This window comes from Astatotilapia calliptera, chromosome 6 (assembly GCF_964374335.1).
Source record: "Astatotilapia calliptera chromosome 6, fAstCal68.1, whole genome shotgun sequence".
NCBI lineage: Eukaryota > Metazoa > Chordata > Actinopteri > Cichliformes > Cichlidae > Astatotilapia > Astatotilapia calliptera.
The window spans coordinates 22226770-22239906 of NC_137427.1; the positions used below are offsets into that span (position 1 = coordinate 22226770).

The 13137-nt window shown below is 40.3% G+C and overlaps 2 protein-coding genes across 2 annotated transcripts in view; one reads left to right on the top strand and one right to left on the bottom strand.

The window, feature by feature from the left end:
• ctnna2 (catenin (cadherin-associated protein), alpha 2) overlaps window positions 1–13137 on the top strand; it is a 341003-nt gene that overhangs the window by 197265 nt on the left and 130601 nt on the right. The window lies entirely within an intron of this gene.
• lrrtm1 (leucine rich repeat transmembrane neuronal 1) lies at window positions 1588–6049 on the bottom strand. Its single transcript, XM_026171095.2, has one exon. It carries the CDS (start codon window positions 4790–4792, stop codon window positions 3239–3241), a length of 1554 nt encoding a protein of 517 aa, XP_026026880.1. The 5' UTR covers window positions 4793–6049; the 3' UTR covers window positions 1588–3238.

Genomic DNA, 13137 nt, shown 5'->3' on the forward strand with positions numbered 1-13137 from the left:
TCAATAGTGGTGCTAGTACTGGCCTCCATGCCAAGCATCATCCAATATTTATATAAATGAAGCTTCACAACCTCAATTTACCCTGCAGTTGCCTGTTTAAGGGGCTGTGAAGTACCTGAAGGTAAGGGGAATTCTGGACAGGATATGAAGATGAAGAGAATAAAATAAATTTCTGTCCCTATCAAGATGTCCTTACATAGTCATTTGCATTCATGTCATTTGACAGGTCATGATTTCCAGCTGTACCGAGTTTTGAATCAGGGTGCGCTTGCTACAATAAAAAGGAACCAGATCGTAAATTTCGCATGGGAACTTTAAGCCATTGCCAGTCCCTAAAACACATTTTCAGAACTGCTAAATTACTAAGTTGTTCCCAAGGCTTGAACTTCAAGCGTCATGGCTACACTTTGGTTTTTTCTTTTACTGGATCAACTACATAAAAGTGAAATAAATCCAGTACTGAATCTGTGCTCTGCTGAAATTCCATGCCACGCTATCAATAGTCAAAAATAAAAACATAATTTCTATTTATATCATTTTATTCATCTCCCAGAATACTCGCATAAAAACTTTAATTGTAGCCTGAGGCCTCTGGTAACAAGTACAGGTATTTGTTTTCCTTTCACTGACAGCTGGAGAGACCCTCTGGGATTTAAGTTGAACACTGAGGGCCGCTGTGGTTGTTGCATTTCATTATGACCACACCATTTCACTTTTGCCAAGTGCTCAGACTAAATTATTATTTTTCACCCACTGCGAGACATTTCCTCAGACACTGGTTTGATGTTAATGATTCATACAGTGTTTATTGAGATAACTTTAAGATTTAAACTAATCTTAATTTTGGGACGTATATATCTGAAGAGAACAAAAAGGGTCTAGTTTGAAAACCGATTAATGACCAAGTTATACAATTTTATGTTTATGTATGTTTACTGCTGCTTGCATTATGTATAGAATGGGACAGTTCATTCATTTTAGAAAAAAATCACTGAATTCCCACCTTGTCCTTCATAATAATTAGAATGATTTCTATGTGATGGGATTTCTTTGGGCCTGGGAGAAATCCTATGAGCTGTGGGAGGAAACGAAGGAGCTTCGGTATTACATATTCTGTGGCTCACTGGCATTCTGGCTAGCATTTTGGGGATCTCGAGTTTGTAAGAATTAACACAATTAAATAGATCGATGAAATGTTTCAATATAACAATATAGTTTCTAATTTTCTTTTTTAGCCACTCGAATTTTCACTTCAAAATATTTCATTTAGACCCAGTAAATAGTGGCACACTTCAATTAAATTTAATCCTTACTCTCTGCAAAAATCCCCTCCCCCCTCTCTGTTTTTTCCAGACACTTTATTGCTTAAGGGACCTTAAATCCTCTATACTTCTTCTCAGGCTGGGTTTACTCCCAGGCCTTTATCAACCTCAACAAGTTATAACAATTTAAAATACACCAAAGCATCTCATTTTGTACCACTTATTGCAAATGATTAAAAAGAAGAACAGCCAAACACCATCTCACAATGTTATCGAATTAAAGATTTAAAGAATGTAAACTTATTGTGTAATGATTGTCAGTGAGTTCTTAAAACATTTTTATTCCTGATGACTTACAAGTTGTAAACATTATCTTATTTATCGCAAAATAACACAAAAAATAATGCAAATTGATCTTTTTGTCTTCTTCTCTTTTTTTTTCTCAGAAAAAGCTGCTGTAAAATCAGTATATTGATGTTGCCCCCGTTGTGAAATTTTTCAGAACATGGTGCACAATTGGTATAATGCTGCCACGGTATGAGAATGTGCACACTAGAGAGCAGTCTGTTCCCTCTTTCTGCAGTCGTTGTGATCCTCCATCTCTCTCTCACATAACATACTGTTCATGTCAAAGGACCCAGGAAACACAACATCTGTCAGTGCGCTAATGTACACAATAAACACCAAAGGGAGAAGGATATATACACGCACCTGGAAATGGCCTTGTATTCAACACACATTTTACATCACATGAAAAGAAAAACAAAAAAAACCAAAACAAAGTGACCAATATGTGCAAATCTTCTTGAAGCTGGTGAATAATTCCTTCGGTGGTTTGGATATTATTTGAACAGTATTTTTGATTTTACTATGGATGGTCTGAATGATTGTTGGCTTTGGTGTGCTTGATTCAGTAAGAGGAGGCAACGCTCCTCTGCGACAGCCAAAAGGTGAGAAGCAACGAGAGGCATAGCTTTAGCTCTTTTATACTCTGCTTTCTTCACTTGGATGGAGCACAAATATTATGATATCACTAAATGAAAATATGATTACTGATAAAGGATGAAATAGATCGTTTTTAATCTATTCACAGACAGGCAATGGGAAAGAAACTACACTGATAGAAAGTCAACACAATGAATGCAAAACAAAATGTGATTCAATCCGAGAAGAGGTCTAAAACTCAGATGGTGGGTTTTACACTGGAGATGAGATGCAGATATCCCTCTTCCCCTTTTCTTCTTTTTTGTTTTTCGCCTTATTTTTTTTAGGGGGGGGGGCTGTTTGATGCACTGCAGAGTCATGGCTCTACAGTCCACGAGCGCAAAGACTGCGTCTGTCGTCATTCATCCTCTCTGACAGGCTTCTCATATACAAATGAGTTTCTGTGAATAGCAATTCATTTATTTAAACACTTTTTTGTAGTTTACAAAAGAAATAGATTATCTTTTTTTTGTCCACACTTGCACGTCTTCTTCTTTAACATATTTTACACAGTTTTATTTTTACATTTTTAATTAAACTTAAATGTGTTTTTAATATTTTAAATGCTCAAATATTATGTGTACCATAATACAAATGGTTTCTTTTTTTCCTCTCCTGTGTCCCCAGTTTATTTTTAAACAATAATTAAATGTCCTGAAATAGAAAGACACATTAAAGCTCAAATATCCATCCTCGAGAGAAAAGCCTCAGCGCTGTATTCCTCTCTCTTTTTCGATAGAACACGAACAGGTCCAAGAGTCCCATGACCATTATGTGACTTCAGATCAGCAGCAGATAGCAGTAGCAGTAAATCCACCACAAAATAGTCAGCCACATGAAGCACACTTCTTCCACATCACAGTGAAATGCTTTGTAAAAAAAAAGTGTCCAGAAGATTGAATAATTCCTTCTGTCCCCCTCCCCGGTGTATCCAAAAAGGAATTTACTGTATATCCAGATAATCACAGGTAAAGACTTACTCAAAAGCAGGGTCACACTTCACATTCCCGAGAAGCTTGTTGTTGGCAAGTGCAAGAGCCATATTCATTGATGATTACCAAAGCTCCCTCAATATGGTTAGGTTTATAGTCAACATAGTACTCTGGTGTAGAAATTGCAGCCATCTGCTGCATGCTTTGCTTTTGCTTCTGCTTACGGCGCTGACTGCTGAAGCACTGCCTCAGTTGCCTTATTCCAGCTGGAAAGCACTTCCATGCCACGTATAGCATGAGCACTATGATGAGAAAGGAGAAGATGAGTGCCATGGTGCCTGTTACCACCTTGTGGATCTGCATGGTGCTCTCTAGGTCATCATGGCCCACTGTGACAGTGAAAGAATTTGTGACCACTTCACTACCCTCGCCCTCATAGGGGTTGGGAGTAATGGGGCCCAGATCCCTCGTGGAGGCGTACAGGCCTGCTGTGGTCACCTCTACTGGGGGATCCTCACATAGCTGAAAAGCATAGACGGCATCCAACACATCCTCACCCTGTGCTGTGTCGGGGCTTGAACACAGCAGGGAATTGTCATGCTGGCCTCGGAAGGCACTCAGCCAAGAGGCCAAGGCACACACATTGCGGCTGCACTCCCAGTCATTCCCTGCCAGGGTAATGCTGTCCAGAGATGACCACGAATCCAGAATGCGCTGGTCCACAGAGGTCAAACGATTAGAGTCTAGCATCAGTACCTTGAGGTTTGGTGTACTCTCAAAAACATGTGGCTCGATGTACTCGATTTCGTTTGCTGACAGGTCAATCTTCTCTAAAAAGTGCCATGTCCAGTCTAGTGTGTTTACAACAATAGTGGCACGATTGTTGTGCATGTACAGAGTGCGTAAAGAGATGAGGCGTGGGAAGTGGGCTAGGTTGACTTTAACTAGCTCATTGTGCTCAAGATGCAGCTCAGTCAACTTAAAGAGGCCAGCGAAGGAGTTTCGTGCCAGGCTCTGCAGTTGGTTGTATCCCAAGTCCAGAAACTGCATGCTCCTGCAGTCCTGAAAAATCCGCACTGGCACAAATTTGAGAGCATTGTAGCGCAAATGCAAATTGGTGAGCTTTCTAAGGCCGTGGAACAGGTCAGGCTCTAGTACCTGCAGCCTGTTGTATGAGAGGTCCAAGATACGGAGGTTTGGGAGGGGCCTAAAGGTGCCATTTGGCAGACTCTCAATCCGGTTGTTGCTCAGGTCTAACTCCTTGACTCGTCTCAGCTTGTCAAATGCACCCTCCTCTACAACGTCAATGCTGTTGTGATCTAAATAGAGCCAGGTGAGCTGTGACAGACCAGCCAGTTGGCCTTCACGCAGCTCCGTTAAGTTGTTCTCTCTCATGGACAGGCCCATGGCACTGCTCAGATTGCGGGGAATGTCTGTGAGGTTGAGCCCCTCGCAGTACAGCAGCTTGCTGTCGCAGCGGCACAACCTTGGACAAACCCCCTCTACCAAGGGAACTGTTCTTAGAAAAATGCCCAATGAACACAGTATCAACCCAGGGGGCTTCTTCAGTGGCCACTTTAAGTACAGTCCAATTAGAAGGAAATCCATTAGCATAAATATCCAGGGATGTCAGGGAGAAAATGTCCATTGAACCACTCTGGATATCGGTTTTGCCCGTATCAGATCATATTTATCGCATCATATCTATCTCGTTCAACAAGCTGTCTCATTCTATGTATATCAGCTGAAGACAGTGATAGTATTTTTGTTATCAAGTCCCAAAAAATGCTAAAAAAATAAAGTCTCTTTCCTTACGTTATATATCAAGCAGTGGGTGGAGAGTAGAGGGGATGGAAAATCAAACTGTCCTCACTGATCAATCTTATTCGAAAAAATTCCTACTCACCCCTATTCAAAAGCTGACAATCTCCATTCAGCATCTCGCTTTGTGCCCCAACACTAATTATGTGCGAATCTAAAAAAGACCCCACTGTGGTACAAATTCTCCCCCCCTCCCTTCTCTCTTTTCAGTGGACACCAGATCCTTGGCAGGCTTACAATGTCTTAGTTCTCTTCAAGTGAAAGAGCCAGAAAGAGAAGGAATCCAAGTAGCTTTCAGCGAGATGGTAGGAAGTGCAAGTACCCCTGTCTGCATGAGCTCTGTCTCTCCTGCTCCTCCGCAGTCCTCTGCTGCAACGATCAGAGGGAAGAAGAGACAACCAGCGAAAGAAAAAAATAAGCAAGAATCTTTTTTTTTCTTTTTTAAAATAATCTGTCTTCAGCTCTTTCCTCCTTTCCCTCCCGCTTAAGTTTCAAAAGATCTGTCAAAATGTGTTATCGTCCATCGCTTGAAGAAATCACTGACTTGTAAGGTTTAGATCCATTCAAGCACTTAATCATGATTTCAGTGACGGACGCAAGGGAAAAACAAAAAAACAAAACAGGATATAAAGAGATGAACCCTGTTCACTGTTTTCTTGTGTAACAGTATTCCTCGTCATCTGAGTGGCTCATATTGGTTCGGTAGCCGCTCGCATCCCCCGTGGCTCGCAGGTTTCGTTTACTCCCTTGCTCTCTGGGTGTCTTCTCAGCCAGCTGGAAGAGGCTGCTGAAGGCTGGTGCTGGTAGGCAGGCAGGGGCGGTAAATGTGGGAAGCAAAGGAACGCGCAATCCCTTGCAGCAGACCAGTACACTGACAGCGCATGCAGAAGCACCTTCTGTTCACTGAGTGTCGTAAGCCACTCACAATTCAGAGTGCTCGCTCCCTTTCCCTCACTCTCTTGCTCTCTTTCCCTTGATCGCTCTCTCACTTGTTCATGCTGCTCCCCTCCTCCTCTTCGCTCTCACATCTTCCGTCACTGCTTTTTTCTTGCTGTGTTTTTCTCTGTGCCTCAGACATTTACATATCCAGAATGGGCTGGGCTTAAACCAGGGGCTTTAATGAACCCCCTCCACCCCCCATATCTCTAGCGCTCTCTCTCTCTCTCTCTCTCTCACTGTCTCTCTCTCTCCCACACATACAAACACTCCTTCCCTCCCTCAATGACTGCAATGAAATCGGCCTCTTGACGTTGTCTGATTTCAGGCTTGCAATGATGAAAATGGGATCTGTTGAAAACAAGCAGTTCTTTGAATCTTTGTCAGACATTCACAGCTGATCAAGGATACAGAGTAATGCACATTTTGTCTAATGAACTACAAATGATTATGTTTCTTTTATTCAAGAGTATAATAGAGACTAAACTACATACATAGCACACCATTAGAACTAAAGGATAATATATGGCCTGCAGCTGTTAAGCTAATTTACTACCTTGACTACTGGTCATAAAATGGCATATGTTTAGCTACTTGTCATTAACAACACCCCCTTTGATCTCTTTTCTCAAAGAGATCACTTACAAGACGCATTCCAGGGTCACAAGGTCCACGTCTCTCCATTCCTCAGGATCATCCTTTAACAGAGGCATCACAGATGTTTGCTTATATATCTGTGCTATATAGATGGAGAGGGAGGAAAAGAAAAGATATATAATTTCATCAAAGAATTTCTAAATATCTTCAATGAGACTTAAATGCACTAGTCACCATGTATGTCCTTCATTATATCATAGATGCCACAGGAGCATACGTGTATATATGGTATACTTGTTGCTTGCTTGCCAGCAACAAAGGTCGGCCTGTGAGTCAAGATGATTATGGCGTTCTTCATGTGCTCAAACCACCAGAAATTCTTTGTCGCTGACAGTTATTGCTGTCTGTGTCCATTGTGAATGCAGATGCAATTGTTTCCCACATAATATTAGCATTAAGCTAACATAGATATTCCCTCTGAAGGCTCACTTGTCTTCCTTTGCACTTCTCTGGAATTGCTTCTAGCCGTGTCATTGTTCTGCCCTAAAAGTTCAAAGACAATGAGCTGTGACTGTGTCTTATAGGCTTCACACGAGCCAAGTTTTAAACTTCTGACTCACCTCCTTCCTTTTCTGAGTTAATTGCACATTGGCTAACGGAACTTTCTTGTTCACTTATTCAGAAAACAATGAATTTAAGATGAACAAAAAAAGAGTCTGAACAAAAAGATAAAGAGTGTTTTTTAATTTTTAATTATGCCCGCTTGACAATCCAGGCTGAGGATATAGAGCCAAGTATACAGTGTGAGAACGAGACGAGAAAGGATGGGAAAGGGTTTACATCGGCGTACGACCTCAGCATTCCTAGCCAAACTAGCAGTTTCCACAAGTTTCTCGAATTTATTGCCTAATTCAAAGTATAGACAGAAACAATTGAGAGGATTATTTCAAAATGTAGGATAGATAGAAAACAGACAAATGTATATTAGCAACAAGTGCGGAAAAAGCAGAAGCCAGAATGATATGGGTAAAAATGAAAATTTGACAAAGCACAACTTATTTTCTTCTTTAAAGTTTTACAGCCTCTGGCAACCGGGGAATTGCATTACTGCCATCTTCTAGAAATAATTGCGATTTGCTAAATAATTCTGTAGAGCAGATCACGAGTCGATCAATAGATCTTTTTCTATGCAATGTTTCTGCTAGTATTTATCTCTGCATTTCATTGTTGCAGGTGATAAGCATACAGAGCCAAGAGGCAGGTGCAAGCATTGATTGGTTAATTGGGAACAGGTGAGGTGGGTGTGATTGTCATGTGGTCATAACCAGGAAGACAGACTGAGGACATCTGGTGGATGTTTGAGGGGTGACATGAAGCAATGTGGAGCACAAATGTGGATTTCTTTCCCCTGCATTTTATAAATTTAAAAACAAAAAGAATGTCATTTACACATCATAAGCCTTTACATTTTTTAATCCCTTTTATTTTTCTTTAAATTTTTCAGTTTTTCTCACCACTGTGTTGTATCATTATATATACAGTGGGGCAAAAAAGTATTTAGTCAGCCACCGATTGTGCAAGTTCCCCCACTTAAAATGATGACAGAGGTCAGTAATTTGCACCAGAGGTACACTTCAACTGTGAGAGACAGAATGTGAAAAAAAAATCCATGAATCCACATGGTAGGATTTGTAAAGAATTTATTCGTAAATCAGGGTGGAAAATAAGTATTTGGTCAATAACAAAAATACAACTCAATACTTTGTAACATAACCTTTGTTGGCAATAACAGAGGTCAAACGTTTACTATAGGTCTTTACCAGGTTTGCACACACAGTAGCTGGTATTTTGGCCCATTCCTCCATGCAGATCTTCTCGAGAGCAGTGATGTTTTGGGGCTGTCGCCGAGCAACACGGACTTTCAACTCCCGCCACAGATTTTCTATGGGGTTGAGGTCTGGAGACTGGCTAGGCCACTCCAGGACTTTCAAATGCTTCTTATGGAGCCACTCCTTTGTTGCCCGGGCGGTGTGTTTTGGATCATTGTCATGTTGGAAGACCCAGCCTCGTTTCATCTTCAAAGTTCTCACTGATGGAAGGAGGTTTTGGCTCAAAATCTCACGATACATGGCCCCATTCATTCTGTCCTTAACACGGATCAGTCGTCCTGTCCCCTTGGCAGAAAAACAGCCCCATAGCTCGATGTTTCCACCCCCATGCTTCACAGTAGGTATGGTGTTCTTGGGATGCAACTCAGTATTCTTTGTCCTCCAAACACGACGAGTTGAGTTTATACCAACAAGTTCTACTTTGGTTTCATCTGACCACATGACATTCTCCCAATCCTCTGCTGTATCATCCATGTGCTCTCTGGCAAACTTCAGACGGGCCTGGACATGCACTGGCTTCAGCAGCGGAACACGTCTGGCACTGCGGGATTTGATTCCCTGCCGTTGTAGTGTGTTACTGATGGTGACCTTTGTTACTTTGGTCCCAGCTCTCTGCAGGTCATTCACCAGGTCCCCCCGTGTGGTTCTGGGATCTTTGCTCACCGTTCTCATGATCATTTTGACCCCACGGGATGAGATCTTGCGTGGAGCCCCAGATCGAGGGAGATTATCAGTGGTCTTGTATGTCTTCCATTTTCTGATGATTGCTCCCACAGTTGATTTTTTCACACCAAGCTGCTTGCCTATTGTAGATTCACTCTTCCCAGTCTGGTGCAGGTCTACAATACTTTTCCTGGTGTCCTTCGAAAGCTCTTTGGTCTTGGCCATGGCGGAGTTTGGAGTCTGACTGTTTGAGGCTGTGGACAGGTGTCTTTTATACAGATGATGAGTTCAAACAGGTGCCATTCATACAGGTAACGAGTGGGGGACAGAAAAGCTTCTTACAGAAGACGTTACAGGTCTGTGAGAGCCAGAGATTTTCCTTGTTTGAGGTGACCAAATACTTATTTTCCACCCTAATTTACGAATAAATTCTTTACAAATCCTACCATGTGGATTCATGGATTTTTTTTTTCACATTCTGTCTCTCACAGTTGAAGTGTACCTCTGGTGCAAATTACTGACCTCTATCATCATTTTAAGTGGGGGAACTTGCACAATCGGTGGCTGACTAAATACTTTTTTGCCCCACTGTATATCTCTGTCACATTGTCATGAGCCTGGTGTGTTTTAAACATCAGTAGTGAGTTTCTTTAAATTTGGAACAAACATTTGGCTTGATTCAAGGGTGATCAAAGGTCAAAAGGTCACTGTGATTTTTTTTTTTTTTTGGTCCTAACGCAACCCATGAAGAGTCTTTTTGAGAAGTGGCTTAAATATTTATTTTTTTAGTATTTGATATTCATTATTTATTTGTTTAATAGCAAGTATTTGTGCTTATGCTTGGAGTTAAGAGATTGAATTAGTTTAAATTAGGTTAGTAATCAAGATTAGATCTTATAGTGTAAAGCTCAAGGTCACTTTGACTTCACCTCACTCCATTCTCATAAATGTGATATCCTACAGTTTCCAGGATGGAATTTCATTACAACTGGAGCAAATGCTTCACTTAGACTCGAGGATGAACTGATTAAAATTTGATGGTCAACATTTAAGATCACAGTGCCGTCGCAAATCACATTTGCAGCCATATCTCAGGATTCTGTGTGATAATTTTTCACTTAGTGTCAGACGTAAAAGTGAACTGTGGACCGAGGATCACGCAGATATGTGGAAAACTCTTTGAAGTGTGGATATTCCTTTTCCCACTTTTTTCCTCAGCGTGCAGTTAGCAGTCATACCAGAGGACAGTGATGGCATGCTCTAACAAAGAAGCTGTCTTAATGTGTGTCTGTGTACTTTTTTTTTTACCTGGTTGACAATATTTTTAAATCTTGCGTCATGAGTGTTTTTCATATTGTCAATAAGAAAATCTATTAAAAAAATGTTATATAAGAATCAGACTTTCTAGCTATCAGTGATGCTCATACATAATATAATATAATATATGGTATATATGGTAATAATATACACATAATATCATTATTTATTTTGTAATTCATAAATAGCTTTTAATAACGAAGTGGTTATCAGTTATGGTGTATCGTCAGCAGACTGAACTTGATTTGAGGGCTCAAATATGTCTCAAAATTAGAAGCATCTTTGATTGCAGGCCCATTATTAAAATCATTTATTGAATCAGATGACGTCCCACTGTTTGAGTCCGAGAAAACAAGGCAGATGATAACTAATTGGCCTGCCGCAGCGATAATGTTGATGGGCATCTCGGAAAGCATTGAGATAGGGGTTGGCGGAAACACTTACACCCCAGAGTGGAAACAGCAAGACATGATTTCACGTCCACAATGGACCGGGAATTCTAGCAGATGGAGGTTGTCTCAGTTTGAAAGGGTCACAAGCGGACATGGAGTTTATTAATTTAAATTTTCGTATTTGTTGTGTCTCTTCCTTAGTATTTTAATATCCACAGTAATGATCTGAGGAACAGAGGAAATGTCCTGTTTCCTTCACACTTAATGACAGTAGCCTCGTGAAGGCTTGTGCAGTCTGAGTTTACTCCACAGTATCAAGAAAAGATCCACTTTGTTCAAACAATGATTTTAAAGGAGCTTGTACTAACTGCAGCTTGGGTAAACAAAAAGGGGAGCGTCATCATGTTCAGTGGGGCATGTGACAAGAGGACCGTGGGTGTCACACTAGGTTATAGCTCCTTGAAGTATGCTTTTGTATGATGCAAAGTTTATTTGTGTAAATATTCTGAATTATTAGCATGACTTGTCCATGTTTTTTAGCTTTAGGGCTGATTGTTTGGTTGGAGGGATGATTTACTCAGCAGAATGGATGAACTTAGAAAACTCTCTGTATTTCTCCATATAATATGATGGAGGTACAATAGCTCAAGGCATTAAGAACACAAGCCTGCCATTACATATTAAAATCTTTAATTCCACGTTGCTAACCCCATTTATATAAATGCATGTAACTTTCAAGTCTGAGACAGCTTGCTCTTTCTCTGCTTATTTTTTGTTGTTGCTTGAAACAGCCAAGCTTGTTATTGTTGGCTGGATAGAAGACATTGCCAATGATTGGCCTTAATGGCTGCTTTTTCCATATTGCATATCGTTGAACTGTCCAAAGTTCATTGTACTTTCAGTATCTGGCATGTTTTGAACCACACGGGCACTTTAGTTTAAGCGTTGGATGTATTTTTGTAAACCACAGAGACTTTCATAATTCCCTCAGCCAGACTCTTTTTAATTTCGGTGGTCTTCTCTGCAGATGCATTTTGCTTTAATGACTAGAGTTTTAATTCAGGATTTGATGATTTGCTTTTAGTTTCACCCCACACTCTTTTGACTTATCTAGTCTTTTGAACATGCTAAACACGCACAACATTTTGAACTTTGAACTTCTTATTTTGATTATTTTGTATATACCTTTTTTTCTGTAAACACAGGATATTGATGAAGTATTCCAGGTGGGTAGCTATATCAGAGATGAAACCTCTATGTGGCACTGGCAGTTCTTCCCTTTTAGATGGCATGGCTCTTAACTCTGTCCTCAGTGAAATACAATTATGTGAAGAACTGGACTAACTGCATTGACTAGCATGTTACTTCCCTAAAGTCTAATGAGTATAAATTTGTATGTGTATGTAAAATCTAAGTTCACTGAACTTTAGCATCCTTTTATGTTAACAAAATGTGTCAAAAAGCAAACAAATAACAAAAAAGTCACTAAGTCAGACTGCACTCATAAACTAAAGAGTTATACACAACAGTCAGATAGATGATAAACATCAAATGCACTTGGTTGTCAGAGTAGGCTCCGACAAAGATGTATAAACTAAAGAACAAGAAAGAAATGCAGTGCATTTTTGTAAGGCACATTTGAAGAGAGAAAATATGCTGCTGTGAGAAGATCTCAAAAAGTAACGCATCATGCCTCTAAAGAAACAACTGACAAAGAAAGTCACTGATATCTATCAGTCTAGAAAGGGTTATAAAGTCATTTCTAAGGCTTTGAGGCTCCAACAAACTATGGTGAGAGCCATTATTAACAAATGGAGAAAACTTGGAACTGTGGTGAACTTTCCCAGGCGAGGCCAGTCTACCAAAATTACTCAAAGAGTGCATCGGTGATTCATCCAGGAAGTCACAAAAGACCCCAGAACAACAACTGAAGCAAAACTGGCATCAATAGCAGAGTCTCAAGGTGAAAACTACTGCAGAACAAAAAGAACACAACACGTCTTGATGGTCACCAAGACTTTTGGTGAAATCGTTTGTGGACTGATGAGACGCAAGTTGTACTTTTTGGAAGGTTAGCATGTCATTAAATCTGTCAAATTAACACAGTATTTCATAAAAAGTACATTATACCAACAGTGAAACATGGTGGTGGTAGTGTGCTTCAGGAATTGGATGACTTGCTATAGTTGATGGAACCATGAGTTCTGCTCACTACCAGAAAATTCTGAAGGAAGATGTCCAGCCATCAGTTCATGACCTGAAGCACTTGGGTTATGCAGAGGGCAATGATCTGATCATAACACATCAGATGTACATATCTATCTATCTATATAAGTAGTGGTAC